This window comes from Myotis nattereri (genome assembly GCF_964212035.1).
Source record: "Myotis nattereri genome assembly, chromosome: 4".
Lineage (NCBI taxonomy): Eukaryota > Metazoa > Chordata > Mammalia > Chiroptera > Vespertilionidae > Myotis > Myotis nattereri.
Window position 1 is genome coordinate 108,869,202 of NC_138079.1, and position 18,772 is coordinate 108,887,973.

Below are 18,772 nucleotides of genomic sequence, written 5' to 3' on the forward strand. Positions count from 1 at the left end.
GTTCCTCATGTTGTGACCCAACCATAAAATTATTTTCGTTGCCACTTCATAACTGTAATGTTGCTACTGTTATGAATAGTAATGTAAATATCTGATATGCAGGATGGTCTTAGACGACCCCTGTGAAAGGGTCGTTCGACTGCCAAAGGGGTTGCGACCCTCAGGTTGAGAACCGCTCCTCTATAGAGAACTAGGTATTATTTTGTGAGATGCACTTTTATGTTATATTCATATGTCAGTGTGGCTGGGTCACAATGTAAAAGGTTTTCAATCAAAAGTTGCAAAGTTACTATGCAGACGGAGCTACAAGACCAGGCGCAGGGGGCGTGGAGCACTCAAGGGCAGGGCAGTTTCCAGTTCTGAAATCAATACAGGATCTGAAGTCCCTTTCCACTACTTTTAGCTGTGTGACACTTCTCGAGCCTCCAGCTGTCTCTTCACCTGTAGGTGGACGTTGCTCACCTGCCCCATAGAGCACTAAGATGACATGGAGAGTGTCCACATGACGTTGGCCATGCAACAAATCTTCCACACACCATTTAAAAAAGCTCCTTCGAGTGCACAGAACTCCATCATAAGTAACAGTCACATGTGCATTTGTTGAATGTGTACTGAGTGCCTAATAATTAGAATGACAAAAATCACAAAATAAAGCTATCTTCGTGTGAGCACTTATATGTGACTGAGCCAAGTGCTCTATATGTTTGATCTCACTTATCTTTCTAAACAACTGAACATGACCAGTATTACTGTTTTTCCACTCCCCCACCCCCTTTTTTAATCCTCATCCAAGAATATATTTTTTTAATGATTTTAGAGAGAAAAGAAGGGAGAGAGAGAGAAACATTGATGTGAAAGAGAAACATCGATTGGTTGCCTCCTGTACGTGCCTCAGCTGGGGATCGAACCCACAACCTAGGTATGTGCCCTGACCAGGAATCAAACCCACAACTTTTGGGTGTACAAGACCACACTCCAACCAACTGAGCCACCCGGCCTGGGCCCATTCTCCCCCTTTTAAAGACATGAATGTTGAAGCTCAGAACAAGTAAATAACCCGCCAAAGTTCACATAGCAGTGAAGCTGCAGATTCAGGATCTGAACCCAGGCAGATCGGTTGCAGAGTTTATACTTGCAACCTCTTAGTAGGTGCCTCCTGTGTAAGACTCTGAGCTAGACATCGTGTGCTTGGTGGTATGTCCTCCCCTCTGAGGGGTCCGGTCCAGGGGGAGAGGAGCTGGCAGGCCACAGGGGAGGCGTCCAGAATGATTGATTACTTTTGAAACACTCAAGGACTTCCTCAGAGCAATACTCCTTTACCCTCCAGTGAGGGCCAGGGAGGGAGGCAGCGCCCAAGGCACATGAGATGTGCAGAAAGATCACATACAAGTTAGTGGTGGAGTGGACACCGTCAGCTAGAACTGCTGGCACCCGATCTGGCTCTTTTGGGGGCTGGCGGGGGGAGAGGTTTGATAGAAAATAAGCTTTAAAATAGCACCTGTCTTTGCTGCATGTTGAAAGAACCAAAACACTTGCTTTTAAAACTTATTTTTAAAACTAGCAGATGGCATCGGCCACAGAGAAGAAGTGAGGGAGAGATTTCACTGCTTCTGCTTGGAAGGCCTCCGCTTGCCCTGCGCGCATCAGCCACAGTCCCCGCCTCGGGCTCCACCGCGGGGAGTGCCACACTCTGGGGGCCTCTTCTCTCACGAAGCGGATGAGGGGAAGCCCCGAGCCCCACCAGCTCTGGACTTCACTGAGCCCGGTTTGGCACACCAGGGCTCCAGCTATTAAGCATTACAGGGGCATCTCGCTGTCATTTCACTTTCTAAACAATGATGCCCACACTATGCCAGGCGCTCTTCCGCTGCCAGGGGTGCTGCTGGGAATAATCTGGGGCCCCTGTGAGGGATTCCCCAGGCCTGGGGAGAGACCAGACACATGTCCCCATGGCAACCTTTCCCCAGACGGGGTGAGCAATAACTTTGGTTGGGCTATGGATGAACATGTTCCCTTGATCATTTCATGTTGTTTTAATGTGTATGTGGAAATAGAACAAGCACTGGAAGGCCCTGGTTTTATGGTTCTTGTTGCTGAGGGAGAGGAGGATGCACAGAGCTGCAAAGGAGGCGAGGAGACAGAGGGCGAGGCCAGGTGAGGACGAGGGGGCAGGCACCCCCCCACAGCCCACGTGCCCCAACACGCCCTTCTACATCTTCACCGTGTTGCCTCAGCCACAAGAACTTACTTACTTTTAAATATATTTTTATTAACTTGCTTTTAAAAACTTAAACACAATTATTTTAAAGTTTTAAAACCTCATATCAAAGCCATAAATGGAAATTTGTTGTTTCTGTAAAAAATAAACACACGTCTGGAGCCTCTCAATGCTATGCTCCATCCAGCCTGGCTTTGGTATCTCAATCCCCGAAGTGACTTATTTTTACAACAAATGCCATTTGCCTGTGACCCCACAAGTTCATCGCCCACTCAAAAGTAAGGGACATCAACATTTGGAAAACGCCAGCGGCCACCTAGAGCCAATATGGAACATAGAAGTGTTTTGTTTTGTTTTATCCTCAGTTGAGGATTTGTTTTATTGATTTAGAGAGAGAGAGGGAGGAGAGAGAGACAGAGAGAGAGAGAGAGAGAGAGAGAGAGAGAGAGAGAGAGAGGCACCTCAATGTGAGAACCATTGACTGGTTTCCTCCCATACTCACCCTGACCAGGGATTGAACCTGCAACCTAGTTATGTGCCCTGACCAGGAATTGAACCTGAGACCCTTCGGTGCACGGGATGACACTGCAATCAACTGAGCGGCCGGCCAGGGTGAGACGTGAATTCCAGACCTCGTATTGAACATTTGTTTTTGCAAGTCATGCATTAGGTATCAAAGGAAAAAAGTGATGAATAAGATACAGACTTTGCCCACAGAATTTCAGTTATAACAAACAGACAACAAACTCAAGCCATCATCTAGAATGAACTGTGGTAAGAGATTACATGAGAGACACAAAGAGGGAGCTCTGGGGCCTTTGGCCAATGAAACTGTCCCCCCTTCTCCCCCCTCCCACCCCGCTCGCCCGGCCTCTGAACCTCACATAATCATTCCCTCCTCAGTGACCTGAAATGTGATCAAGTCCCCCCCCCGCCCCCCCCCCCCCCCCCCCCCCCGCCCAACACTCTTCCTGTAAAGTGATGTGTGGTCTTAAAAGATCTCTCAGGCAGCCACAGGCAGTGGTTTTGATTTGGACCTACTTGTTGTACCACATGAAAATCAAAGGTAGCTGTTGAGCATGGAGTCAAGGCCAGCCTGGCTCTCTCCTACTTGCTCAATTTCCCCAAGAGGACTTGCCACAGTTCAAAACTTCAGCACTCGTCTCTCGGGCTGCTGAATCCTGACTTACTCGTCTTTCCTCCCCCGTCCTCCCGCGCTCCGGCCGCTCCAGCTGGCTGCAGGACGTTTCCACGTGGGTGTTCCCCTGTCAACCGCAATCCACGGCTGAAAGGCAAGCTCCCTGTCTTCCTCCGCAAACCAGCCCGTCTGCTAACGCCCAGGGCGCGTCTTCCCGGGTGCCCGGTATTGCTGTTACTCTTCATTACACGTGGCCCTCATCTCCGAAGCATGCAGTGACTCTGGTTCATTTTAAGTCTCCTTTCTCCTTTATCCCTCACATTTAAACAGTAATTAAATAACATCAGACGTGTGTCCGCCCCTGCATCACGCAAAGGGTTGGATAGAATTTCCCAAATTTGGAGCGTGAAGATGAGGATGGTCTGATTTAAAACATGACTGGGTGGCGTGTTCACCTGGGGCCCAGGACAGGGCAGAGAGAGGATCATCCCCCAAGACAAGGGGAAGAGGGGCGTGACATCATGCCCATGGAACTGCCAGGGGACACTGGCCACTGTTAATAAGATACTACGGACAGAGAAAAGCAACCACGTGGGCATGCACCAAGCTCTAAGGAGGTTGAAGAAAGCGTTTCCCTACTGAATGATCTTCAATGGTCCTGAGTGTCCGCTGTGCCTCACCGCTCAGATCCACCTGTTTCCCTGGAAAAGCTGTGCAGTGCTGTGGTTGACATGAGCTGGTCCTGAGTTCAAGTCCCAGGTACACGGCTTCCCCACTCTGAGAACTTGCAAATATTTAAACTTCTCTGCCTCCCTGAGGGTGATGGCAGCATCTCCTTCATTGGGTGTTGCAAAGACACGTCAAGTCCACGCAGACTCAAAGACCTCGAAGCCGTGGGTCACCCAGCTGCTCTTTCCTGTGTATGCTATAGCCTCAGGACACTATCAGAATCAAGTAACTGAGGCTCCTCTGACTTTTCCAGCTTTCAAAGCCTTGCCCTCCACATAGAGAGCAAAGTTCTCAGGGGCTGGTACCCTCTCTCTTCTTTAGAATTCTATGGGTCTTTGATTACTGAATGAAGACGCAAAGGCCACCAACAAGAAGGCAGAGAGAAACAGGCTGTGTCTCTTCCTACTCAACCCAGACTTACATGCCTTGTTGCATTTTTGGGTCCTCTCTTGCACCCAAGATTCCCGAGTGGCTTTGACTGCCTAAAGCCCTGAACCCACGAAACTCTGCCAGCTTCTTTCCCTCCATCCCTCGCCGAGGGCCCAGTGGCACTGCTACAGCGGGCTGTGTCCAGCTCCAACTCAGTGTCTTTGGACTCAAGATGACATCTCCCATCTGATATGAGAGCCAATATTCCTGCCCTGTGGATTCAACCCCTTTTTAAAGGTTCCTATCAAGTTAGTAGTAGCCAATTACAGCTGATCATGCCAGGAATAAAACATCTGACCTGCACACACCCATCAGATTCCCTTCCTCCGAGTATGAACTGGAGTCCAGGGAATTGCATAGGTAGGCAACTGCAAGGGGGTAGGAAAGCCATGTTGCCATGACCAGGGAGAAACACAGACCAGGAGGCCCGGTCAGCATGGCTCAGTGGTTGGGCATTGGTCTATGAACCAGGAAGTTCCAGTTCAATTCCCGGTCATGGCACTTGCTAGGGTTGCAGGCTAGATCCCCAGTGTGGGACGTGCAGGAGGCAGCCGGTCAATGATTCTCTGTCATTATTGATGTTTCTATCTCTCTCTTCCTCTCCCTTCCTCTCTGAAGTCAATTAAATTATATTTTAAAAAAAGAAAGTGTGGAGGAGGGGCGCTCTGTTTCTTGCAACCCACCCTCCTGGCTGAGACTGCTGCCCAAGCTGCCTTCTGCAGCGCCCTGTGCCCAACCACCTCCGTGGAGGCTGCTGCCAGCCCAGAGCCCACCTGAGGCGCCAGGACTTCTGGACACTCTTGGTGCTCAGCAGACATGTCATCAGAGGCCAACCCGACAAGTGCAATCATCTTCAGCCCCCTCCCTGTCCGCTACTGCATGCTGGGTTGATGTCCCTCCCAGCATGCCTTGCAACTGAGTTCTTATTGGGCCAAGACAGCAAATTCGGGAAGTAACTTCTATCCTTCAATGACTCATAAAATCTAATTCTATTTTTTTTTTAAAGAAGTGCATATGTTCCATCGAAAAGAAAACATTTAAAATAGATGTTTTGCTAAGGAGGCTTAACTGCCTGTGCCCACTGGCAGTTGGGAAATTTTGTGAATGTGGCGGCTGACAGCTGCCCCTGGAAAACCCAATCCCCTCGTGTCGCCGCAGCAGGTGCCCCAGCCCAGCTGGACGCGGGCGGCCTCCGCTCACTGCTGCTCCTGCACGTGGCACATCACCTCTCTTACTCCTGCTTCCCGTGCCCCCTTTAAGGACAGTGACCCCACGTGCAGAGCGAGCAAGGCATCCCAGCCCGGGTTTCTGTAGCGGAGGTGCTCACGCTTATCCCTGTGTGCGCTAGAGGACAACTCCCTGAGCCCCGTCCACCTGAGGCCAGTTCATCCAGTGAGCAATCTCCAAGCATCGAGCCCTCAGATGGCTCCTGCGTCTGTCTGGGTGTCCACGCTTCCACCGTGTGGTGCTTTGTGACACTTTTCAAGACAAAGACGGTCACCCATGACCCTCCCTAATTCACGCCAACATTTTGATTAGTCTGTGCCTGTCTCTTCCTGGTTTCTTCCTTCCTTCCTTCCTTCCTTCCTTCCTTCCTTCCTTCCTTCCTTCCTCCCTCCCTCCCTCCCTCCCTCCTTTCTTTCTTTCTTTCTTTCTTTCTTTCTTTCTTTCTTTCTTTCTTTCTTTCTTTCTTTCTCTCTCTCTATCTTTCTCTCCTTCCTTTCCTTCCTTCCTTCCTTCCTTCCTTCCTTCCTTCCTTCCTTCCTTCTTTCTTTCTTTCTTTCTTTCTTTCTTTCTTTCTTTCTTTCTTTCTCCCTTTTTTTCCCCTGGTCCCTTTCTATGTGCACATTCCATTTTTGCACATTTAGAATCATCTCTGAAATAGAATGTATCTCCTACATTTTCTGCTAAAGTTGCGTTGTGCATATTTGTCAAAGGTTTCAAATCCCAATTGTCTAAGAATACATCTGATGTAACTCTGCTTTTCTACACAGGTTTTAGGAATTAAATTTGCATCATTTTAAGAAGGACAAAAGGCGCTTTGTATATTGGTAGAGTCTTGTTCTCTTTTATCTATTTTGACCACCTTAAGGTGTGTGTTTTTTTAAAAAAATCCTATTAAGATCTTTTATCTTCAAATTCTAAATCTCTGGCAAGACAAACACCACACTTGCAACGTTATGCCAGATCTGTCATTTTTTAAAGGTAGGTGACTCATAAAGGAATTCTGGACCACAAAACACACACCGGCAATCCGCTCGGCCACAGTGGCCTTGGCCGCTCCTCTGGCGCTGAGCGGGCGTCCCGCAGGGGCACCACCGCAGTGTCCCGCTGTCGCGGACACTGGCCCAGACACGCTCACGCCCGCTCCCTCGCCCACCCGAGTGGCTGCTTAAACGCCATCCTCAGCAGGAAGGCCTTCCCTGTCCTCCTACCCAAAGCAGCACCTCCCGTCCCAACCCCGCTGCCCCCGCCGCTCTGCTCTGCTGCCACGGTGGCCGACGGCCTCTCTGTGGGGACAGGGCTTGTCTCTCTAGTTCCTGCTGTCCCCTCGCAGTGACGCAGCTGCGTCCTGGACCGTTTACGCCAACAGTAACACCGCTGGCGGCATCCGTAAGCATTAGCCCTCTGTCCACGGCAGCGCTGGCTGACACTTAGGGACACGGCTCTCGAGATACTGCCTTTCAGCCGGGCTGCCTCCTCCGGGGCACCAGGCTGGGGTGCAGAGAATGTGCGGCTCCAGAGGGTGAGCGGGAGGCAGGCGGCCTCCTCGGGCCTTCCCAGCAGGGAGGCGCCGTGCGGCTCGCTCGTGTAGAGGCTCCTTGCACTTTAAATCGCTCCCTGATCGATCTTTCCAGCAGTGCCACGTCCTGCGGAAGCAGGTCTCCTCACGGTGGGAGTGACACTTGCAGGGCACGAGGACCTGCCACTTAGCGCTGGTGACCGGAGCCGGCGCATCTCTCAAGAGTCCGCGTCCTCTGTGCAGGTGGGAACAGTCCCCTTGTGAAAATTAGATGTGACCAGAAAAGTAAAAATAATTCCTAAACCAGAGGGAGAATCCGGAGCGAGGCAGGGGCAGGAGGCCGGTGCCTGAGGGGGGCCCGCGAGGCTTGGGAACCGGCCCCAGGGCCACACTCCCCGTGTGAGTGGCAGGAGTCCGGGCGCCTCTGCACACCAGTGTCCTTGCCTACCCGGGGCAGCAGTAGCCGCCCAGAGGTGCCAAGGGCAGCGTGGGGACCCCTGCGGGCTGAGCAGGGCCCGGCGCGGCCTGGCACTCGCAGGGCCAGCTCTGCTCTTGTCCTTGTTGTCACCACCACGAAGGCCATTCTGGTGGCAGCTCAACACACTGGACTGGCAAAGCTCGGGCGCGTCCAGCGGGCGTGTGCCTGGTGCTGTGTTTAGGGAGAACCACCCAGCACCCCAGGTCATCAATCCTTCCCTGCAACGTGGGGTGACAGTCTCCTCTGTCACAATACCTTTGGGGAGCCCAGGAAGAAACCAGTGCTTGAATGGTACACTCCGACGGGAAGCCAGTTCCTCTCTGAGGGATGGAGTACCAGGTGCGTCTGCGCAGGTGGGAGAGGGGCAAGGCTCCTGAGGGCACCGGCCCCGCAGAGCCGGGCACAGGCGGTGCTGCGTCCCGCCCCAGGGTGTCAGGGGAGTGGACATTGTGATTCACACTCAAAGGCATAGTTACTGCAAAGCCCCTCGGAGCCTGGCTGCCTGGGTTCAATCCTGGCCCTGAAGCACCAGCTGTGCGGCCTCAGCCCCCTCACCTGTGCGATGGGATGAGGGCAGGACGCATGCTCCCTCCACGCCGGCGGGATCTGGACACTGCCCTGGCCTCCAGGCCCCCAGCGTGGGCTCCGGCCACGCAAGACGAGCACCCGCTGCATCGCACGCTCTGGGCTCTCTCTGAGTCCAAACCTCTTCCCGGGAGGGCCCCAGGCAGGGCGCAGCCTCTGTGAGACAGGGCCCTGCTCTCCCATCCCAGGAAGCACACTGACACGCCGCCCAACAGTCAGGAGTAATTTCCAAGTTAATGTATCGTTTTTAAAATAGTCAGTTACAAATGAAGACGTTGAACTTCAGCAAATATCCATCACAGGTGACCGATTTCTCCCAGTCTCAACACGCGCAACTGAAACTGAAAGCCGCTCCGCGGGCCCAGCCTCCGCCTTGAGACAAGGTCTCCGTCCAGTCTATTCACCAGCCTGAGCCCCCTTTCCCCGTGGATGTCGCCAGGCGACTTGGGGACCACCGACGGAAAAAGAGAAGCCTGGGAAGGAAGGGACTAGAGCAGGGGTTCTCAACCTTCCTGATGCCGCCATCCTTTAATACAGTTCCTCATGTTGAGGTGACCCCCAATTTCATTGTTACAAATTGAACATAATTAAAGCATAGTGCTTCATCACAAAAACAATATGTAATTATATATGCATTTTCCGATGGCCTTAGGCGACCCCTGTGAAAGGGTCATTCGACCCCCAAAGGGGTCGCGACCCACAGGTTGAGAACCGCTGGCCTAGAGGCTTGAGGGTCTAGTCTAGTCCAGTCGCAGCCCCCACGTGCATTCCCTGAGGCTTCACTCCCCACCTTTGCCAAGTCCCCAGATGAGTGAATTACTGCTCACTTGTATTGTTCTTTGCACTGACTCCCTAACTAGAAAATTTTATTTTAAAAGCAAACATGAGTCACCTTTGGAGCATAATAATGAACCAACCCTTAGAAACTGTTAAACAAAGGGAACGAACCAAGCATTATCCTGCCTTTCCCATGTGAACTGCACCCTGGGGAAGAGGCACTAGATGAGGGAATCTTGTGCTTTTTCATTGAAGGATTCAAACTAATAATTGCAGTGGGGGCTCTGGCCTCCCCTCCTTAGGTGTGGAGGCCAAGCAGGGACAAGGCTAAGCGGTCTCACAGGGATGTCTCTTGCTCTCAGAGTTGGAGTCACAGTCTACAGCAGCTAGAGCACAAATGTCCCCGCTCGGGAGCCACAGCTCTGAGCTCACACCTAGGGGTCCTCCGAGGGCTGTGTCCTCAGGCAACCCCTCGTCCAAGGAGGTCCATGCCCCGGGGGGAAGGTACCGGAGCCCCAGGCAAAGGGCCCGGAGGGCTGCCCACCGCCGCCTAAGCACAGCGCTGGACCTCTGCCCGCATCCCCACCTGCTGCTACATCGCATATTGTGAGGCCGAAAGTCCTGCACTTCTGTCCCAAGTGGCCTCTTGCTGTGAAAGGCCCCGCTGCGCAGGTTGCAAAACCCACCAAACCCATCGGCTGAGTCCCTGCACTTTGCTGAGGCAGCACCTGCCTCCGGGGAGAGCGTCTCAGGGCCACCTGAGAAATGCTCAGCAGCCTCTCTGGGCCCACATTCCCCCGTCGCCACGGGCAGCACCCAGGTGCCTCTGGGACAGCTTTGGCCCAAACCCACTGAACCGCCGGAGGCGGAGCGCCAGGCCCCGCACGAGTTACCATGGTCTGGAAGCAGGAGTGCAGCTGGGTCAGGAAGGGTGGCTTCCCGGGCAGGGCCAGCACCCGCTTCTCCACCATGGTGCACTCCACGTCGTCGTCCTGGATCACCACGTCCTTCTTCAGGATCTTCACGGCGTAGAGCTCGTCCGTGCCTTTCCGCTCGGAGAGCATGACCTGGGGAGACACAGCAGGGCAGGCTGGGTAGAGGCCAGGCACCGGGGGAGCTCGTCAGTCACATCTCCCCGGCTTTGTCCACGGGCTCCCACTGGCACTAAACACCCACAGACCTCACACTTGCATTGGCTCAACCCAACCAACAGACGGTTCCAGAGCAGTGGCACCTAGCGGTCCCTTCGGGATACGGGTCAACGCCCAGCCACGTGAGGGCAGGTATGTTTGCCTGTTTGTTCCCTAGTGTAACCCAAGACGCTGGGATAGTACCTGGCACACAGTAGATGTTCGATAAATATTTGTGGAAAGAGGGGATTCCTGATCAAACTAAATATGGGGCTCTTGTTCCCTTATCATTTAATATTCATTATGAGCCTGTAAGCACTGGGGGGACAGCAGTGAACCAGCAGCAGCATGCTCTGACTTTGTGCTCCAGAGCGGGAGAAAGACTGCAGACCTGATCACAGGACGGTGACAGTGGTATTCCAGCGCCTCTCCTGTTGCCCAGGGCCTCCATCCATGAGCCTGGTCCCAGCCAAGGCAGGTTAGTCATTGGTGTGGCTCACGACACATCAACACGGTCACTGGTCGGGGCTGCGCCAGGGGGAGCAGTGACCAGCAGGTACCATTCCCTAGAAGCCTCTAAGGAAGAACCTTCTGATTGGGCAGTGGACCCACCTGGCCATAGCTGATTGGTAGATGGCTGACCTAAGCTGAGCCAATCAGATTCTCTCCCTAAGGATTTGCAATTAGGAGACTCCAAGTAGTCAGTCCTGGGCCCTGAGAGAACGCAGAGTTGCCCACAGTGGTTCATTTCACCACACGCACACGCAAGCGAAGAAGAACGAAACAGACGTGTGAGGAGAAGGTGGAGAATGAGCGGAGACCTCGCTTCCCAGCTCCCGGTCCCAGCCTCTCAGGAGGCTGGGTTGTGTCCCATTAGAAACCTTACATTTACATTAAGTTAGTCTGAGTGCGTTTATGCTTCTTAGAGATCCTATAAGACAAAGTTATTGCTTGAGTAGCTCAAAGTTTTAATGAAAATACAAAATTCAGGAAGCCCCTTAACACAAGGCCAAGTTTCTTTCTTTCTTTCTTTCTTTCTTTTTTTTTTTAACATTTTTATTGATTTAAGTGAGAAAGGGAGAGAAAGAGATAGAAACATCAATAATGAGAAAGAACCATTGATCGGCTGCCTCCCGCACGCCCCACACTGGGGGCCCCTCACTGGAGATCAAACCCACAACCCGGGCAGGTGCCTGACTGGGAATCAAACCGTGACCTCCTGGTTCATAGGTCGGTGCTCTACCACTGAGCCACGCCAGTTGGCGCAAGTTCCTTTCTTTACAGAGACAGTGCCTCTGGCCTGTGTCAGAATCCCCCCGGGCCCAGCTCAGCACAGCTTCCCAGCCCTCCTCCCATCCAGAAGGCTCTGGGCGAGGCCCGGGGTCTGCACTCTAACCATCGCCCCTTCTCCTCTGGAGTCTAAGCGCCAAGCGTGTTGCTGTGAGGGACTCTGAGGTACCATCAAAACCGACTCACTCACTATGGGGGTGAGGCGGTGTCCCGAAGTAAAACACTCCTTCTGTCTTGTCTTCCTAACAACGTCTCGGCAGTCATTCACGGGAGAAGGGACGTTTACTTTTTCCTTAATATTCTAGTCAAGCTTTCCTTTTCTTTTTGTATTAAAGTCTAGTTGGCACACAGCATTATTTTAGTTTCGGGTGTACCACCTAGTGATTCCACATTTGTGTGCCTGACGATGTGATCCCCCATAAGTCTAGCGCCCATCGGTCAGCACACAAAGTTATTAGGGACGACTGGCTGTTCCCTGTGTTTTCTCTACATTCCTGTGATTATCCCATATAATGAAAGGGTAAAATGCAAATCGACCGAATGGCAGAAGGACCAGTTTCTATGACGCGCACTGATCACTAGGGGGCAGACGCTCAGCACAGGAGCTGCCCCCTGGTGGTCAGTGAGCTCCCACAGGGGGCGGGCTCCTCAGCCACAAGCCAGGCTGATGGCTGAGGAGAGCAGCAGTAGCCTCTCCATCCTCTGCAGTAGCACTGAGGGTGTCTGACTATGGCTTAGGCCCACTCTGAGGGACCTTCCCCTCCTTTCCCCCAGTGCATGAATGTCGTGCACTGGGCCTCTAGTTTATAACTGGAAGTTTATGCCTCTTATTCCCCTTCAACTTCTTCAAAGAAGCTGCCATCCTACAGGAATATTGCTCAATAATAACAAAACACATGTGTCCCCACCCGACTAGTGCATGTGGCCCCAGGTGGGTTCCAAGGCAACAGCTTCTGTCCGTTTCTCTTGGGCGCCTGCCTCCGGAGCCCTGAGGTCACTGTGCTGGTGAAGCCACAGAATGAGGCCACGCGGAAAAGCCCTGCAACCGCATGCAGAGCACGGTGCCCAGTGGCTCTTCCAGGGGTGTCAGCCCCAGCGGTCCCAGCTCCGGCCACAGAGGACAGACCCCCGAGCCAGACCCATCAGTGAGCACCCCAATTCCCTGCCCCCCAGGGGCTACGAGAGATGAGAGATGATTGCTGTTGGTTTAAACCTCTGAGTTCTGGGTGACTTGTTAATGCAGCGATAGATACCTGAGGGGAGGGGCCTAGCCTGGGGCCCATGAAGATAACCTCACCACGCCTTACACACTCTGTGCATCACCTCCTTTAATCCCCGCGAATGTGGAGCGTGGGCACTGCTCCTGCCCCTGCTTTAGAGGGGAGTTAGGTGACTTGTCTGCTAGGAAAGGCTCTTGCTTTGTCACCTGTGGCCTAAGTCACGCTCAACCACACCCCTTCTCCCTCCCCGCGGCCCAGGTTCCAGTTCTGTGCTGTGAGGCTGCCGCCTGCAGGTTATTGCTGGGCCTCCTTTTCTCTCCCACCCACCTGCTCAGACCTGGGACCCTGTGGACTGATTCACAGGCGCAGGGGGAGAGTCACTGCCTTTCCCCGCTCACACCACGCGCTCGTTGCGATGAGCTGGGCTCGGTGGCGTGCCCGCGACAGGACGGACACGGCCCTGGTTCCTCACAGCAAGTGGCTTGAGAAGCCCTGCCCTCTCTCCTGGGCCCTGAGCATCAGCAGGGAGAACAGCGGGAGGCAGCCGGCGCTCCGGCCCCGACAGCATGCGTTCCTTTAGGTGGAAGGGGCCGTGGACTAATGGTCAGGAGCTTCCACTTCAGCCAATAGCAACGGGGCGGGGGCAGGGGGGCTGTTTGTTCGCTGTCCTTCCTCTGCCGGTGGCATTCCAACCAGAGGAAAGGATGTGCGCAGTGACGTTCTTATCAAACCCAAGCCACACCTGCTACCCACGCATCTTCTGGGGAGACGTGAAGACAGCAGGCCTCCAGCGACCGCAGAGAACGGAGGGGGGAGCGCAGGGCGTCTGGCTGCAGAGCAGATGACGAGTGAGCCAGGGATCCTGGCTCCTGGCCCCGGCCCAGGCTCCTGATGGTTGGCACGGACTCCAGACAAGAAGACCTGGTACCTGTCAAGTTCTCCCACGTGCTAGCGCTGAACCTTGGAAGGTCATGTGACTTGCTGGGCCTTGATTTCCTCATCTGTACAGCAGGGAGGCCCATGATACTCAGCTGTGGGTGGTGCTGAGGGGACTTGGTGGGGTAAGGTGTGCGCGGCGCTGGAGTGAGGAGTGCTAATATCCGGCCGTTATACTGGCTTCCATGGCTCCGCAGCAAAGACCAGAAACTGTGGCCTGAAGCAACAGGAATTTGCTCTCAGTCTGGAGACCGGAAGTGTGGGATGGGGGGGGGGGGCTGTTTCCAGAGGCTCAGAGGCAGAGCCTGCCCAGCTTCTCCAGCGCCACGTTGGCCAGCAACCTGGGTGCTCCTTGCCTGGCTCCGTCACTCCAGCCCGTCTGTCTCCACACAGTGGTCTTGCCTGGGTCTCTGTGTCGTGCCCAAATGGCCTCTTAAAAAATCACCAGTCACTGGCCTGGGCCACCCTAATCCAACGTGTGCTCGTCTTAGCTTGCCTGCACCTGCCAAGACCCTGAGTCCACACAAGGTCGGGCACAGGCACCGGCCCTTGGGACCCAAGCACGGTCGGGGGAGGCCGTTGTACCCACCGCAGTGCCATCATCAGCCTCGTCCACCAGCAACAATTTCCGGTTCTCAGCAGGCGAAGGAGACGCGCCCTAAGGGAGCTGTGTGTCCACTGGCTTACTAAGGGGGTCAGGCAGAGACAGGCAGGGACCACGGACCCACCGCCCACTTCCCCATGTCAACAGCCGCCCTTAGTTCTCTTACATCAGCACGTGTGGTCAGCTCTACATTCAAAAATACCCACCCTCGTTCCAGGGCGAGGTGCCAGGACCTCCGGCCCGCTGTCCACAGCGCCCCTGCCTAGTTCTGCCTGCCCATCCTCAGCTCGCTCTCCTGCCGGCTGGACCCCGCCCCCCACATGGCATGCCTGCAGTCTGCCCCCTGCGCCCTCCTAAAAGAGGTCCCCCAACCACCTTTTCTGAAGCTGCAGCCCTCTGCCGCTCCCCATGCTCTCCCTCTGCTGTGTTCTTCTTCACGGTACTTGCCACACCTGGCCCTCTACTAACCTGTTTTATTTCCTTCCTGGAACGAACCTCCATGAGGGTAGCTATTTTGTTTGCATCGTTCACTCTTATCTCCCCAACATCCAGCACACAATAGGCACTCAATGAATATGTGTTGAATGAATGAATAAGTATATTTGAGTGGAAGAAGCAGTTAAAAAACAAACAAACCCCTAGATCAAGGGTGGGCAAACTTTTTGACTCAAGGACCACAGTGGGCTCTTAAACTGGACCGGAGGGCCGGAACAAAAGCATAGATGGAGTGTTTGTGTGAACTAATATAAATTCAAAGTAAACATCATTACATAAAAGGGTACGGTCTTTTATTTCAATAGTTGTATTCATTTCAAACGGGCCGGATCCGGCCCGCGGGCCGTAGTTTGCCCACGGCCGCCCTAGATGTTGGTCACTAAAGATCTTCAGCATAGTTTAGCACATACGCCTATATTCAACCCACATTTCACAGGAATTGGAGGTAGCATTCAAGATTATATAACACAAGCGAGGATTTTATGCTGTGTAAATTGTACCTTGATAAAGCTAGTTAAAAAGCATGACATAGCAGCCTTGGCTGTTGTTGCTAAGTGGTTAGAGTGTTGGCCCCTGCACCGAAGAGTCACAGGTTTGATTCCCAGTCATAGCATTTGCTTGGGTTGCGAGTTTGGTCCCTGGCCTGGTCTCAGGGTGCTCGGGAGGCAACCAATCAACATGTCTCTCACACATCGATGTTTCTCTCTCTCTCTCTCTCTCTCTCTCTCTCTCTCTCTCTCTCTCCTGCTTCTCTCCTCCCCATTCTCTCTTCCCTCACCCCTCCACCCTTCCCTTCCATTCCCTCTAAAATGAAAAAAATATCCTTGGGTGAGGATTAACAAAAATATAATAGAAATAAATTATTACATAGCTGTGCTGATTACATAGTGTGCATATATATTATATATTTGTGTATGCATGTGTGCAACTCCACTGTGTATATACAGGGGTGGGCAAAAGGAGGTTTATAGTTGTATGTGAAGGCTTATTGTTGTATTATTATTATACTACTTATTATTAACCTATTTTTGCCTACCCCTGTATATTATAAATCTTATGTGTGTGTACTCTCAGCTTTCTAGAAGCTGAAGGCACCAGAGATACATGAACAGAACAAAAGTTCCTGTTTTCTACAAGGAAATAATTTCTTAGGAGAAACACAAGCTTTCCCTAGAATGTAGGTCTACATGAAATATCTGTGGTGCTGCCGTGGCTGATGTTCTCAGTTGCAGGCCTATATCAGGAGAGCAGAAGGAGGAGGAGGAAGAGGAGGAGGGGGAGGAGGAGGGGGAGGAGACCCAACCACCTAGCCATGTGGGCCTGCAAACTACAACACAGGGACTGGGAAGGATCTTAACTGATAAACTCAGGCGGGGAATCTGAGAGACAGACAGGCAGGCAGGCAGGCATTCGGGGATCATCAGGCCCCGAGACACTAACTTAGCAGAAGAGGATCCGTGAGGTGCCATGAGCTGAGGTGGGCATGGAGAGAGCAGCTAAAGCCAGGTGTGTCGGCTGTGGGCCTTCAGGGGATCCCTCCCCTCCCCCTCCCCCCCCCCACGCCTCTCACACTAGAGAGCGGCTTGTGGGCAAGGCTGGTGCAGGGCTGGGGGCTGACCCACTGCCAGGCCTGTCCCCTCTCTACTTCAGGGTTCCACCTCTTTGAGGGACACTGCTCTGGACCCAGTTCCTGCTTGGGTGCCACCCAGTACCTCGGAAGACCTGTCCGGGGTACTTGGGAGAGCTCAGTGCTGCGCTTGGCAGGTGCAGTGATCCGCCCCCACCCCCATCCTTCCCAGACTGGCCGTGCTGCTCACGCCCCTGAGCCATGTTCCTCCAGCTGCACCTCAGAATCCCAGGAGGTCTGAGGGCGGGGCCTGCGCACTCCACACCTTCCATCAGAGCTCTGAGCACAGGGCCTTCCTGCCAGCCAGGCCCCTGGAGGCTGGCGGTGAGCTGGCAAGAGGCCCCCAACACGGCGCTGAACCAGGGGAGAGAGCACTGAGCGACACCGTCGGCCTGCACTGCCAGGGACGGCCACCCTCCTCCGGAGTGGATCTTGAGAGAATTTGGGTGCAGCGGGTTACAAAATGAAGGTTAGCTTCGGCACCCTCCCTTGGCAGGTATCCTGACAAGCTATTTGAAGTAAGACTGAGATTATGACATTCACAGAGTGATCAGCTGGAAGTTTATATCTAATCAGAATCATAAAATCATAGTAGGAACAAGTTCTGCTCTGGAATCATGAGTTCAAATCCTAACTCTGTCATGTGCTTGCTGTGTGATCTTGGGCAAGTTGCTCAACCTCTCTGAGTCTCAGTGCCCTTGTCCTTACAGGGCATAACAATAGTTCCTCCCGGTGTGAGCAAGTGACATAATAATGCAGGCACAGCAGGTGCCCGGCACACACAAGCCCCACTGTTACAGTGCGAGCATAATTATGGGGATAAATAGGGACGTTCCTACTCCTTCTGTGGGATGACAGACAGTGGGCCAGAGCACAGACCAACGTTCCTGGGCAATCTGTCTCAGCAGGTCCTTAGGCAGAGCCCGGAGCGAGAGGAAGCCCATCCTGTCTGCCCAGAGGCGGGCTGGGCAGGAGCCTCCCAGAGGGGCCAGAGGGCTCCGTGGGGCTGCAGGCCCGGCACAGACAGGACTTCCCTGTGGAATCAGCAAACCATCCGTCAACTTCTAAAATTCCAAATGGGGGAGGGGTTGTGTGGCTTCCAGGCCCCACAGACTCATCTTTTCTGGCATGGAGACTTGCCAGAGCCCTTCTTCAGACCAAGCAAACGTGAGGGGTGGCCTACACCACCCACCCGAGAAACAGGCCTGGCATGAGGGCAGGGGATCTTGTAGCAGCTGGACAATGGGGTGAGATGCAGGCACAAGCCCGTTAGCTCACAGGGCGTGTGGAGAGCTTGACACATAGACAGAGCTCAGTGCACTGCTCGTCTCGGCTGGCGAGGCCTGCACCTCCGCGGCTCTCCCAGCATGCGACGCTCCCCTTCATGACGGGTCCTCACACGGTCTGGGTCTTCTTTTTCCAACTTCGTGGAGTCGTTTTTATCTAGGTTCTCTTGAAGACCCTAATTTCAATTCTCCAAAGTGCACTTTACCATTCAACTCCGGGTCAGCATGTCTACCCACACATACATGTCACACTAATCGAACAGGAAGTCGTGTGGTTTGGGGAGCCGAATGCACCTGTGTCTAGCAGCAAACACATGAGCAGCCTAGAAAGGACTTCTGGCTTCTAATGGCGTGTTGGAGCAGCCACTGGGCAGACTGGCTAATTGAAGAAGCACTTCAGGAAAAATTGAGAAGTGGGAGAGCGGGGAGAGATGCTAACGGGGAGTTAATAGCGTGGATCTGGGCAGGGCTGAGCTGCTGCGTGGACGCGATTTCAAGTTGACTAGACAAAGCTGAGAGCAGCTGCAGCGATGCTCAGAGCACACGGCGTGGTCATTTCGTGATTGATTATGTAAGGTTTTCTATACTTAAAATAAAAACTCTTTACATGGTTACATACCGCCTGCCTCCAACTACCTGACATTCTGGGAAAGGAAAACCATGGAGACAGTGAAAAGCTCAGTGGTTGCTAGGGGGTAGGGGTGGGGGAGTGACTAGGCAGAGCGCAGAGGACGGGGGCACTGGAGGGACTCTGCTGACACCACAGGGGGACCATGTCTTACACAGCTGCCCAAGCACAGGATGTGCGTCACCAGCGGCAACCCTGAGGCACACGTGGACTCTGGGCGGTAGCGAGGTCAGTGTAGGGCCATCGTTGCCATGAATGCACCGCTCTGGTGCGGGTGCTGATGGGGGGGGCATGGGTCTGTGCAACAGACAAACAGTCTTCGGGCCAGAAGCCAGGCTGACAGGTGGCACGCTTTCAATCCTTTAAGTGATGCCATGTCACCTTGGATTTCATCAGGCTGAAGCTTTGCCGCCGGCAGAGCAGGCCCAGGGAAGTGTGAAGCGTGGAGGTGCTTTGGCC

At 53.5% G+C, this 18,772-nt stretch overlaps 1 protein-coding gene across 2 annotated transcripts in view; it reads right to left on the reverse strand.

The window, feature by feature from the left end:
* The window catches only part of PRKCB (protein kinase C beta), a 291,692-nt gene that overhangs the window by 39,547 nt on the left and 233,373 nt on the right, over positions 1 to 18,772 (reverse strand). For both annotated transcript variants that reach the window (XM_081089650.1, XM_081089649.1), the window contains exon 10: positions 9,991 to 10,164. In XM_081089650.1, the coding sequence (XP_080945776.1) occupies positions 9,991 to 10,164 (174 nt within the window). The remainder of the gene's footprint in view (positions 1 to 9,990; positions 10,165 to 18,772) is intronic.